This window comes from Aulonocara stuartgranti (assembly GCF_965226115.1).
Source record: "Aulonocara stuartgranti genome assembly, chromosome: 9".
NCBI classification, from domain to species: domain Eukaryota; kingdom Metazoa; phylum Chordata; class Actinopteri; order Cichliformes; family Cichlidae; genus Aulonocara; species Aulonocara stuartgranti.
The window spans coordinates 28,225,931-28,239,909 of record NC_138960.1 but is presented as its reverse complement, the minus strand read 5'-3'; the positions used below and the strand labels follow the sequence as shown (position 1 = coordinate 28,239,909).

General features: G+C 40.4%; 1 protein-coding gene across 3 annotated transcripts in view; it reads right to left on the bottom strand.

Annotated features, from left to right (window-relative positions):
• Positions 1-13,979, bottom strand: part of myripb (myosin VIIA and Rab interacting protein b) — a 128,264-nt gene that overhangs the window by 23,091 nt on the left and 91,194 nt on the right. For all 3 annotated transcript variants that reach the window (XM_082546504.1, XM_082546505.1, XM_082546506.1), the window contains one exon: positions 4,267-4,403. In XM_082546504.1, the coding sequence (XP_082402630.1) occupies positions 4,267-4,403 (137 nt within the window). The remainder of the gene's footprint in view (positions 1-4,266; positions 4,404-13,979) is intronic.

Sequence of the window (13,979 nt, the reverse complement as noted above, 5' to 3'; positions counted from 1 at the left end):
GCTGCGTTTCATGGCGAATTTTATGATGTTATACCATAAAATGAGACTGGAGAGGCAGGGAGATATCTATAAACATTACATTGTGATGGAGATATTTAATCCAAAGCTAATCTGTCATAAAAAAAATTGCCAATGGCCAATATCCAACATTGGCTACTGCACTTAAACCAGTTTACCACAGTGGAACAGAAATAGATTTTAGAAAGAAGCACAGCTTTTGCAAAAGACATGAACATGGAACAATATTTATTTAAAGTAGGCAGCCACTTTTTTAAGCACACCTGTTCGACTGCTCAACAGCAACTCGACAGCAAGAACCTACTGACACCATCAGATACAAGCGTTTTAATTTCCTAAGCTGCAAAGCAGACAAGTGGCTTACACTAAACTAATTTCGAAGTTTGAATAACTATGTTTGACAAGGTACTAGCAAGATGCCACAATTTAGATGACAGACACCTTTATTATGTATAACCAAACACCTAGCCGTGCTCCAGCTACAAAAAAGTTGATTACCAGCACGTAAAGCTCAATAACATCACATCAGGGTTGTGCCGCTGGACAATGATGTCAGGGACTGATGATGGTCATTTGCTCTTCACACACTACTCTCCATTTAATCTTTACTTATTATTCATCTTTGACTGTCTTCTGCAGTGTGTCTTTTGTCCTGACGTCCTCACATCACCACCAGCCAGTTACAGCAGACCCTGATAGGCCCCTCCCTGAGCCTATCGGAGATTTCCTTCCTTCCTTTTCCTTCCCACTGTAACCAAGTGATTGCTCAAAGGGCATTGTTTAAATGTTGGCGTTTTCTCTGTATTACTGTAGGGTCTTTACCTTACAATATCAAGCACCTTGAAGTGGCTATTCCTGCTGGTACTACATAAATAAAACTGAATTGAACTTAACCGAATTGATGAAGGTGCCTGTGCAGACAGAAAGGCCCCAGCCAGATAGATCCAGAACACAGGAATCCTCTTATCCCATCATGGAAGTGGCCAGTGTTGTTTCGACAGGTTTGAGAATCAATGATTACGTAGCACTGCAGTTCAGGTCATTTCAGTGGGAAGAAAATGACCGAAGACAGAATCTGTGGGCCCCCTCCCACACTGTTGTTAGTGTTTCCAACCTTGGCGTCAGCAGTTTTGTACTCCTGCGTTGATGCCAGCTTGGAACTGATTCTTGATATTTCATATCAGTATTAAAATTTAAATGGATTCATACTCTGTCATGTGCTCTGTGTGCATAAGAGAAAGAAGTGCTTTCCCCTCTAGCCTCTTGCCATGACACTATACCATATCTCTGCTGTTTTCTGTCACATCTAATAGCCTCAGTTTGTTGACATGTAGGCTCTTATTCGCTGCAAGAGTTTAATACTAAAATGTTTAAGAGAGACTAATGCACAATTAAAAACAACCGCTGCACACATTTCCTTTTATTTGATGCTATATTCCCCATCAAAGGCATTAATTACTAATTTAACACACATCCAGATTAGTGCTTTGCATCTGCCGATCCACTTAATCAGACACTTGGATCAGTTCTGAGAAAAGCAAAGAGAATAGATGGATGGATGATTCCCTTTAAGTCTTCTATCTGTTGTCACTGATATGCGATTTGCTCGTCTTCAGAGAACGTGGTCACCAACACTTCATCCATTCTTAATGCGAAAAAGTCCCCAGGCGCCAGATTGATCACGCAGAGCAGCACTCGTATCCTTCCGTGCACACACAGACTATTGCCACAAAGGAGCATCGCTGCCTTCAACAGGAAAACATGGACGTGAAAGCACAAAGAGCATGTTCTGTTCCTTGCGTGACCTTCTCTTTGTCCTCAAAGAGAAGGTCGCACTCTCTCTTTGGAAACACGATAGATGTAGAACAGTCACATCACTCCCACCGGCCGTCATGGCAGCTGACATTTCACACTCGTGTGGAACTGATTTCACTTTCAGTGGCCCCTCGGTGATGAAATATTTAACATTCTTTTCTATGAAAGCAGACTATATTTCACATATAGCCGGGGATGGTTTATGAAGCCGCTTTTCTGTATGCATGAAGAAAAGAGATTATTAACATTCTGGTGGAGTTTCTGGGCTACATAACAAAAACTTATTTTTCTCGAAGCAAAACAGACCAAATGAGATGGTGCAACATCGGCTTGTTAATGAGCAACATCTTTATAATTGATCCCCCCACCACCACCCACCGCAATCTATTGCTGATTTACTTGCTGATCTTATTATTCTGTTGAAGCTCAGCAGTTCTGATGTAAATTGTGTTAATCTGTTTCCCTTATAAACTTGTCAAAACACTTGACATTAGCAGCCAAAAAGGAGGTTTTAGGAGCAATTTTCTTAAAGTCAAAGCCCTTACTTTTCTCAGCTTTAGCTCTGTCTTTTGATCATTTTTTAAAATATCTTTTGAGTTAGTTTGACAGAACACAAGATAATGTATTTAATACAAACACAAAAATGAAATATAACCTCTGACAGTGAGGACATCCACAGCTCTCCTGTACAAGCCACTAATATCCAGACACACACACAGAACCTGAATGGCCTGCACACGTCACAGCATATCCATATCATATGGGCAGTCCGTTAGCCAGTTACTGGGAGTGGGTGTGAGTGGGTATTTGAGAATTGGAAGCGGTGTAATCTACTGGTTGGTTCAGGCAAGCTGGAAGACCATGAGCAGAGTCACATAATCCCTCCTCCTCCTCCCCAGATGGAGGAGAGGAGAGGACCCAGTGCAAGCAGAATGGGGAGGAGGATCGATGATTACAGGGGAGAGAAGTGGAGAGGAAATCAAACAACTAGAGCTTTACAAGGATGATCATTTTGTCCACTCACATACCAAAATAAAAGCTACAGTCACAACAACCAAAAAAATAAAAACCATGAAAGCTTTGTACTTCTCCCAGAAGGACACCCTACTGTGAAAATGATAGAAATGAACTGCAAAATGTCAAACATGCGTGGAAGCCACTGAGTAACTGCATACTTAGTTTTGTTTTTTTTAAGAATAAGATTGATGCACAGAGTGCGGATGTAAAAACAAAACAGTCCCATCAAAGCTGTGCGATCAAGCTTTAAAAACCAGCATTTTATTGCTTTTAATAACACCATATAGTTGCTAAACTGAATTGTCACCATGTTATTAGACATATAGACATTAGACATGCAATCGTTGCTCTGGACTTCATACTTTTAGATCTTTGTCATGCAGAATTTGGCCAATCCCATTAAAAGGAAACAACAATAACGCCACAGTAATAATTAATGTAAGTTGCATTGCAGGCTGTAGTACCATAGCTAAAGTCCTCTACTCTGTGCGTTACATAGTTGCAGTTATAATTCCTTCTGGCTGTGATATTCATTGTGCCTCGCAAATCACTTTAGAAATTCCAGACAAAATAAACTTGATGTATTCCCTAAACATCTCAGCTCATCTAATCGTGCCTCAACTCTGACCTGATTTATCCCCTCTGTGTTCTTTTCCTCCATTTAATCCCATGTACCAGGATATGAAATAATGCCTTGTTGTCAGCCACAGGGTGCAGCCCGATCATGGTGCAGCCTGGTCAAAACAATGTTACGTGAAGCAGAGGAAGGCTGGGAGAAAAAAAATAAAAATGTTTTGGTATATACAAGAAGCAAAGTGACCTGAGCCTGAGATTAAGTGGCAGGACTTTTCCGGAGGGTATCTTAACCATGACCATTACCAACTCCAACACTCGTGAGCACCAGCAGCAGCAGCAGCAGTGACTCACCCACTTGCACGAAAGGCCAGTTCATAGGTGCAGAAGTATTTTCAACAAAACCAAGAGAGTCATTTGAGAGACTAGATTTCTCAAAACAACAAAAGAAGAGTCAAAGGATGCGCAGCGGCGAGTTTCGCTTGAGCTGAAGACGTGCATGTGTGTGACAAAACCTTTGTTACCGATGACAAAACAATTAGGCAACTCATTACACGAGACGGCAAAAACGCGTGAAACAAAGCGAGTGACCATTTAACAACGCGGACTAATGAGCAATCAAGTGAGCTTGGCTGCGTTTACTCTTAATGTCTGGCCAAAACCAAGAATCTCAATTTTTTTGATCATCTTTCCAGCAAACTGCTTTAATCACAGCGAGATGCAGACGCTGCCAAAGAAAGATTGTATCTGAAATCAAAATGATGCCAAAGGGAATAATCACAGGGTTAAAAAAGATATATGGCAATAAAAAAAAATCATCATAATATGCAGGAATGTACTTACCTGGGAGATCAGAGAACGTTCCTCTCACGATGATGTGCTTTCTGTACAGAGTCTTCAAAACCTTGGCGCTGCCGAACCTCTTGAAGCGACTCTTCACATTATTGTAATACCATTCGAGCGACTGCGTCTTCAAAATCCTGTAGGAGCGAAAGGAAACACGACATTGAGTCAAAATGAACAGATGGCAATAAAAGTGGTAGGGTTAAATTTCACTATAATCACAGCAGGATTATAACTTTGAGCTTAAGCCAAAACGATTAAATCTGCATAAGATGAGTATCTTCTAATAATTACAGAGATAGGCAGGCAACCAGACCTTATAGATCAATTAAGAAATGAATGGATGTATTACCCACTAAAGAGTGACGCACACAGGACTGTGGATCTCTGTTTTTGTGGACTTTTCATGTGTTTTAATTTAAAGCAAATTGGCTTTTCAAGGGCTTCTTCCTCTCGTTATGTGTGGGCTGTATAGAAGCTACAAAACCGTTTGAGCAGCACTGTCATGCAGCATCTTAGCAGCGTCTTGTGTGTTTGACAGCAGTGGATGCTTGCGGTTTTCAGATCTGTCGTCACATCATTTTTCAGCTCTTTTCTTATTTCTTGATGCACGGACCAGTGTGGATGCTTGAAGGGCAGCCAGGCAGACCTTAGCAGAGAGCAGATGATTACATAAGCAGTAATTCATAACGGCGAGGGTTATGAAAATCCCTCAGAAAACGCGCTCCCTTTGCGCCAGCGTTGCATTGGATTGCATGAAACTCTGCCAACTTTGTGGTTTATCTTGCAGTCCCTCCTGCTCTCCTCGTGCTTTTCCATGCCACTGTCACTCACATGGGAGGACAAACAAAGACATATTCACTGTTCAAGCAAAGAAAGCCACATAAACGCACTGTATACATCATAGTACACAGTTAGGGCTTGTATGTTTCTGCCTTTGGAACAGTCTTCACAAAACAAATCATAATAAATGACGAACATTTCCTTTGTAATTTGTCTCAACTCAATTTCATTTGTGTGTGTGTGTGTTACAACATTTTGTGCACAAAAAACAGATACATTAAAAGCCTGTGGTACATAATAATTGATTAATTATGCTTTGACAACACCAAATCAGCAGTGGAAAATATCCCCCAACAAAAGTTCAATAGTCTGCTTTTTTATCTTTAATATGAATGAACAGGCTTCAGGTCTGCGGGCACACAGTTCTCTGTGCAAATATGACACCATGCTGCACATATCGTTGGCTCTATTTCCCATATTATGAAAGAGCAAAGTGAGAGAGCTCAAACAGACATGACAGAGTTCTTTAATGCGTGCGCATGTTGGTGCTTCTGCTCAATGAGTGGACTGGTTGGGAAAAGGGAGGGCGAAAATAGCTATTCTAATAAAGGGATGTGGTGTGTCCCTGAGGCTACATGGTCTGCCACATCCATCCCCTCCTCCCTCCTTTTTAACCTCCCTCCGCTGGATCTATTATCCTCTGCCTCTATCAGCTGGGCTGCTCAATGGGCCTCAGCTCCTTAATTTCATGCCACGGGGTCAACCCAGTCAATTTAACGGTGGCTACCGAGCTCAAGTAAAAAGGCCTGGCTCTTTTTCATCTCCATATGGGCTCGGGGAAGGCGGTACAAACATGAATCTGCGAGTGCAACGCAGTTATGAGCTGGCGTCATATGAGGGAGCACTACAAATAGGGTCCATTTCTGAAATGAGCTGGTGCATCGGGGGCAATCTTTAAAGTGAAGGAAATACTGAAGGAAATGAAAGTGCTGCAAAGCAATGGTGAAATGAAGTTGTATGCCTGAGTAGCATCTATGTATAGAGCAAAATGAAAATAAGTATCACTGCCTGTCTGCTAAACCCCATGGCCATTTGGAATTTGTCACTACTGCTATGCCCTACTTTCTTAAAAGCCACAGTACTACCTGGAAATGTGGATTTTCTTTCTGAAATTATGACTGTTTAACACACTAATAGTTTCCACCATAGTCAGTTAAACTTGTGGTTAATTAGACTATGCTGCCTCTGGCTTTCTTTAAAAAAAATCTGTCCCCTTTCAAAACATCTTCAAAAAGGCATACCGAAAGTGCACCAAGGATATTGACACCAGACCAATAAGACTAACACTGATCATCTCAGAGTGAAATTATTCTCTGGGAGAACGTTGATGCTGTCAATTGTAGATATTACTTGGACACATAAAATCCACATAAACTTTGTTGCAGACCAACAACAATAGAACTCCTTGGCAACACTTTGTTGCATTGTTGATCCATTCAAAGAGTCCAAATCTTTGACCCAGACTTTAATCCAACCAAGCACTGCAATAAGTCTATGAAAATCCCATCCATGGACTGAGACCCAAAGGATCCAGTGCCGATGTCATATTAAATGTTTAAACTCATAAATGTTACTATTTCATTAAAAAATATATGCTAATTTAACATTTTATATGAGCAACACATCTCAAAAATGTTTGGAAGTAGGTTAAGTAAGTGGTACTAAAAAGAAAACAGCTGGAGGAACATTTTGCAACTAATTCAATTAATTCAGCAACAGGTCAGCAACATAACTGGAGGTCTTGATGCATTCTCAATCATCCAGGTAAGCAAATCTCCAAAGGTTGATTCTGTTCATCTGGACGTAGCGAGAAACGTTTCTCCCACTGAAAACGCTACGTCCAGATGAGCAGAATCAACCTTTTGAGAACATGATTGGATATAAAAAAGTGCATCTTAGAGAGGCAAAGACTGTCTGAAATAAAAATGGGTTCACTACTCTGGAAAAAACAGCATTTGTCTCACAATGTGAAATAGCAAAGAATATCTCATCATTTATAGCAAATCTCTGTGTGCAAGATTCTGAATGCTATGCAGTGCTAAACTTGCCCGGTTTGACGTGTAGCTGCCATCAAATTCAAAATTAGATTTTTCTTGAAATTTCAAATGTTCTCAATTTAAACATTTTATATGTTTTCTATGGTCTGTTGTGAGAGTTGGGGTTAAATGTGGCTTTATGAGATTTATAAGTTATTGGTTTACATTGTAGACAGCATCCTAACTTATTTAGAATTGGGGTTGTATGTTATATATACATATATATTGCCTCACAGTGGCCCAGAGCTTTCACTCCTTGGTTTGCCAGTCTCACTGGCACAAAAAACAGATGACCAGTAAATGCAATCCCCAGCTTAGACATCTGCTTCGTTCCATACCAGTGACACAAACTTTTTATAGTCAAGCGCTCCCTTTAAAAAAAGACAGATGGATTAAGGACAGAGGGAGAGGCGTCTTGATGAATGAAGCATGACATTGCTTCCCTGGAGTGATCTGATCTAAAAAGAAGATGAAGAAGGGAGCAGAGTAGAGTGGATAAGCAGAGGCTTTCAAGCAAGAGCTCCACTGTTGTGTGAGCTTCTGCAAATACTCATACGCACTTTAATAATGAGGCTAAGAGATTCCCTGAAGCTCAGCTGCTGCATGAATAAGAGGGATTCCTGTGGTCTCCTGACGCTAGGTTTACCCTTCCGTCATCATCACTTTGCTCAACTCCCTGCCGAAGCTTTGGAACCAGCGCTTCATTTCTTAAAAGGGCTTCTTCTCTACCCCGTTTGCCCTCTGTATTTCAGAAACCAATTTGCACATCTAAGTGAATCCTAAATAAAATATATATAACAGTACGTCAAAGAAGTGCAATAAGAGTAGCTGGATTTGCTGACTTCCCACCTCCCCCAGAAAAGGGAAACTATTATCATAATTGACTTTCTGTGCCTTCTAATTAGTTGGTTCAGCTTCTGTTGAAGTCACTGTAGAGGCAACGGAAGGAGAAGGGAAGGTGGGGGTTGACTATTGCAGCACATCAAACAAACCACATTCCCTTCTGAAGGCACGCGGCGTGATTGATCTTGTTAATGTAAGACGAAAAGATGAAAAATGAGATTGTATTCAGCTCCAGGTTTAGATCAAAGTGTCTGATGCAGGGGAGGTTAAAGCTCCCAGGTTGTGAGGTCTGAGACAAAAGCTCAATGACTTATTCCATACAGTACAATCCTGTTTTCGTTCCACAAACTCAATAACTCATTTTTTTGCCTCATAAAATTTTGAAGTAGTCTACACTAAGTTTTCCATTCTCTAGTTGCATAGGCAGCAGCCTAAGCATAGAAGCCCAGACCTCGATTGACATTTGTCAGTGTATTACTTGTGCCCTCTCCAAAGGAATGTTAGGTCACCCAAGGGCCCCAACAGCAACCCTAGAGGCTGTCAAGATACAACATTTAGCTCAGTGACATTTTTGGATATTGCAAGCTATGGTGAAGAATCAAAGCTTGATTAGGGAGAGAATTTAACTGTAATTTATGATATGAGCACCAGGAGAAAACGGTCCCAACAAGAATGAATGTGTTTCATCTGCATCTTTTGCTGCTTCTACAGTGGTGTGCTTGTGCAGATTAGATTTGTCCAGGAGGAAGAAGTGGGAATGAGAGATTGATTTAACATGCACACTGTAAACTGTGGAAATAAAACCAGGACAAGAGGGAAATATATACCATATGATTTAATATATGATTTAATTTCTTTGTGTGTTTATTAATAATAAACACACAAAATATACTGGCAAGAATAGTCATTCATTTAGCAGTTTACTTCATGCTCTTTACATAATGTCAGTAATATGGGATGTCTTGAATATCATCTCAGACACTCAGGCCCACCTCCTTTTCAAAACCTTCTCTTTGTTAGGGGCAGCCAATTAGAAGAAAGGTGGCTTAGAGGGAGGGTGGCTTTAAAGTAAATGAAATGAGGGGCAGCAGTGCCAGTATTTATTACCGCTCACTAAAATGAAAGATTAAGAACATTAATAATTAATAATATATGGAACTGGAAAGAATCATAATAGTTGAAACCTAAATCTATTTTAGTATTCAGGTCCCTGTACTTTTTATCTGTGTTTTAAGGAATATAGCCGGTCATGCGCACAGGTTTTATGACACAAAGCTGAGAAAAATGCTGATTATTTTACATTATACTTTGTATATATGCAATGCATTGTAAAATAATTGGCACCGTTTTCAGCTTGGTGTTAATAGCAATGCTGTCTGTTTCACTATATCACAGCACTAAAGACATGCTACTAAAATATAGGCATTGGCAGAATAGGACAAGGTCGTGGGTCAACTGCAATGCCCATGAGATTTTCTGCAAACCTGGGCAGAACCGTACTAACCTGTTGGTATGATTTAAAACAGCATGTGGCTTGCAGGAGGCAGGAAAACAGCGCTCACACAGCAGTAGTCCTGTACATAACCTTTCCAGGAAGCAGCATGAATATTGATCAACTGCCTGTTCCTCTGTGATTGACATTTAGATAGGCAGGAAGAGGAAAATAAAAAGAATACATTATTTAATAAGGCGGTAAGAGGCGTATTTGTATTTCATGCACCATTTCTCCTTTTCTAATTTAGTGAGTGCGTGTGTGCTTTTTATTATTATTTCTGCATCCTTTCTCTTGCATGCTTTCTGTTCCTGCTGGAATAAATAATGTGCTCATTTAAAAGCACACCTCAGCTGGAAATATATTATATAAAATGCCAGATATGATGTTCAAATACGGGTAGAATAACAACCCAAACAACACATTGCATGCTACTCATTTAGAAGTCCGAGAGCGCTGACCATATGATCAGGGTCTGTAGAGAACACCGAGCATCTGTTTCTAGGATACAGTCTATATATCACAGGAAGAGCAGGAGGTCACTTAATGAACAGGGCACTATGACCGGAGCATTTTCATGCTGCATGTATTTAAATATACACAGGATTTAACTTGGATAGTTGCTTCAGGTTCAAAGTAAGGTGCTTTGGCACATTCATTTCACTTATCTGTATCTTTAAAAAGTATACAAACGTAAGCACAGACAGCTTTAAGCAATGGGCAGAAAATTTACTCTTCCATTGCTTCTTTCTGCTAGCTTTCTTTCATGGCCTAAAGCTATCATCCTTCTCTCTCCCTATCTCTCTGCCTCATGTGTGTCCATCCTACTTTTTATCATTCAGCTCTCTCTTTAGACCTTCACCTTTCAGTGCTGGCAGCTGAAAGAGACCAGGGCACAGTATGGAAATTACTATGCTACTTATGCACTGCCAAAATGGCTTTCTTAAAAATCAGTTAATCGATGGAGGATTAGACACTGAGCTTAATTAATTTCTTTCTGAATGAAGTGACGCCTAGATCAATCAGTGTTTACTCATGAGAGACATTTAATATTCTCCTTGAGGTTGATGCAGAATGTTTACAAGTTTAGTTTGTGAAATGTTAAAACTGTAAGATATCTTATTTAGAACCATATATTATCTAATAACTAGCAGAATACAGGGTATTGCAAACAGCATTTGCTCTACTGTACAGATAAATGTAATACAGCATTTGAAGTCTTTGGACAGACTGAAAGTTTATCAGTCATGAGGGTTTGAGTTTCAATTGGAGCTCGAAATTCACCCCTCATGGTGCAATTTTGGCATGGATTACCTACCTTGTCATTCACACATTGTCACAGCACAGGCACGTCTTGAAGAATACTTTATTTGAACAAAAAGAGGCTCAAATATGCTGCTCAAGAACATACGAAACTCAGGCGAAGTTGAGCCCCCAAATATCTACACAGTGTAGATATTTGTGTTTTTTAATTGCAAAAGTTTAGGAATAAATTAAGAAAGAGTTTGTGTTGATTGTAGATGTGTGGTTGTTTTCTTGACCTGTAAGATATTTTACATTGTTTGACCCTGTGGGTCACCCCCTTTGGTTTAAAGTGACAAGTCTTGACCAGAAGCATTTGTTTTTCCATTGAGGTTTTTTCTACAGTGCAATTTTCTACTGGATGGACTGTAGTTTTGGCATGTCTGTACGTCACAATTCTTTTTTTGAAGTTACAGCTTGATCCAAATACACAAAAATGGCATGTGGATAAAATTTAGGAAAACCAGAAACTATCCCATGCTTCATGACCTGGAGTAAACTTACCTGGAGCTATAAGCTCAAGCAATTTGGGCTCTTCATTAATCTCTCTCTTCCTGTGTTTACAGTTTGAAATAATGGGGAAAAAACAGCCTGTAATTGTTAGGATGCCTGGGTCGTTGACCCAGGGTTTTGAGTTTATTATATTATTTATCATTTCTAGTCTTTGGTTTCTTTGTTAGAGTTCTGTCTTATGGTTTATGTCTCTGTGTAATCCTTGCAGTCGCCCCTGTCTGCTATATCCCCGTGTCCAGTCAGTGTCTGTGTCTGCCCTGGTCCCACGTCTCTGTTCCCTCTGTTGTAGTGCCTGCCTGCGAGTCTGTGTCTGTGTTATGTTTCCTGTTTTATTTTGAAAGTCCGTGCCTCATGTCTGGTTTTGCGTCCTTTGTCTCGTTAGGCCTGATTTGCCCCAGCTGTGTTTCCCTCCTGTTGCCCATTCCCTGATTGCTCCCTCTGTGTATTTAAGCCCTGTGTTTCAGTTTGTCAGTGTCATGATCTACCTACATCTTGCTGTGTGTTCTGTCTGCGGAAGCCTATTTTGTATTCCTAGTTTTGTTACCCTTTTGAGTTCAGCATTAAAGCTGGTGGACCCAAAGGTCTGCATTTTGGGTCCACCATTCCTGCCTGCACACAGCCTTCACATGACAGTAATGCTTTTACTGCTTGTCATACAGTATGAAATAGAATATGATTAACATTTGGAGAAATTAGCAAAAGTGAACCAAAATTAAGGCGCGTACACAGTGGAGTAATTGAGCATTTGAGAATTAAGTAAGGGCACTGACCACAATTTGGCTCCTGTAACAGCTGGCCAGATGTGTCGTCGTGTGTTGCTGTTCAGTTGCACATGTAGGTCTGTTAAAAGTGATGTCAGACATATTTACTTTAAGCCACTCCATACACAAGCTACATGGCCATCTGGAGAAATGAAAAAGCTACAAAGAAGGTTTTTTTAACACCAGCTGTGGTGCATTTACATACTATTTGATGTGACTGTATAGAGCATATAGGAAAAGGAGATAATCTGCTCTCAGAGTCCTCCTCCTGCACAGCTAGAGCACCACATGGGATTTTAAGCGGAGCATGCGGAGAGGCAGAACGCTGCAGCAGCCCAGCAATGTGGGGAATTTTGTCACAGAATAGACCGCAGTTACACTTTCCACCACACAAGTCCTCCTCCATCTGGCTATTCTGTGTTGATAATGAAAACTGCAGCTCCCTGCAGCCTTTATCTGAGCAGCTATCTGAAGTCAAAAATCATGGACAGTCAATATGATTAGAGGCTGAATGAGGTGAAAGCATGTAAACAAAATGAATTAACTAAATGTCGTGTGAGAGAACTACAAAGCTTGTGGTTGTAATTAAACATCAATAAGATGGCATCGCTGGTGTTTTGATTTTTTTTTTCCTAGGTCACTGTGGGAGCCCTGATTTTATCCTCTTAATGTCATCAAACACCTCAGCAAGGAAATGAAAATGCAGTCAAATAAAAAGGATTTTAGAGATTACACAATAACTGAATAGAAAAAAAAAACAAAAAAAAACAGGAAATATGTTTTTTTTATATCCCCAATATTACAGCATCAAAGGTGGAAGAAATACTTTAATGTAGCGAAGTTATTATTGAGATTATCCTGTAATGAGAAGATCAGTCCTAATTGCAAACGTTTCCGTCAACAATTATCTTGCAGACATGCCCTTTCCCTATTGACCCCCGTATATGCTCAGTAATTGCAAACTTAGCTGAATAATAATGTCAGCTATGCACGTACGCTGTATAAAAGAAAAAAATCAGTCAGTGGGAAATGAGGGAAGGGTGAGCTGAATAGAGGTCATTAACCTGATTCAAACCTCAGACATTCTCTGCGAGTTACTTTGACACAAGGACAAACAGGAGAAAAAGTGGTAATCCTGAATGCTGAAGCTGCCAGAGCTCAATGTACCGAAGTGTCATTTTTAACAGCCTGTTAGAGAGCAGGAGGACCGAGCCTGACAACACCGGACAGATATCAGGATACACTGTCACCAGTCAGAGGCAGGAGAGAGGAGCAACGGAGGGGAATGAGAGGGCAGAGCAGGATAGGAAACGAAGGCAACGATGGTCATGTTAAGAAGAAAGGTCATTGCGTCGATGGGCGTCATGGATGCCAGGCACACGGGGCATTTGCTCTGCGTGGTCTATTTTTAGAAGTCTTCTTGAAAGCACACCACCATCCTATAATCCATGTGAATCGATCTTCAGTGGAAAATTGGGGGAAGCGAAGATGTCTTTAGTTGCAGTTGGCCTTTTAAGATGACTTTGAATTTATGTGTGTGTGTGTGTGCTTGATAAGCCAGGAAACCATGAAAGAGGTTTTTTTCCCCACATAAGAGGAACATATTGTATGGAAAGTGTTTCAGAGAAGGTTACAGAACAGCTCCAGACATTAAAGTTTGACATTTTGAATCAGGTCGCCTAAAGCAACGGTCTGTATGGAAAAGTTCACCTCGCTTTCCGCTTGCATGAAAGAAAGATGAAAAAGGTTTCGGGTTTCGTTTCTGGTGCGGATGAAGTGCTTGTCCTTGGCTTGAAAGACACATCCCATTAATGCACTAGTGTCATTTATAGCATAAGCACAGCTTTATTGTTCTACACACCACAGAGGTCACATGCAGCTGAAGAGAAATCAGATTAACGGTGATTATTTGTAGAAGTTTTT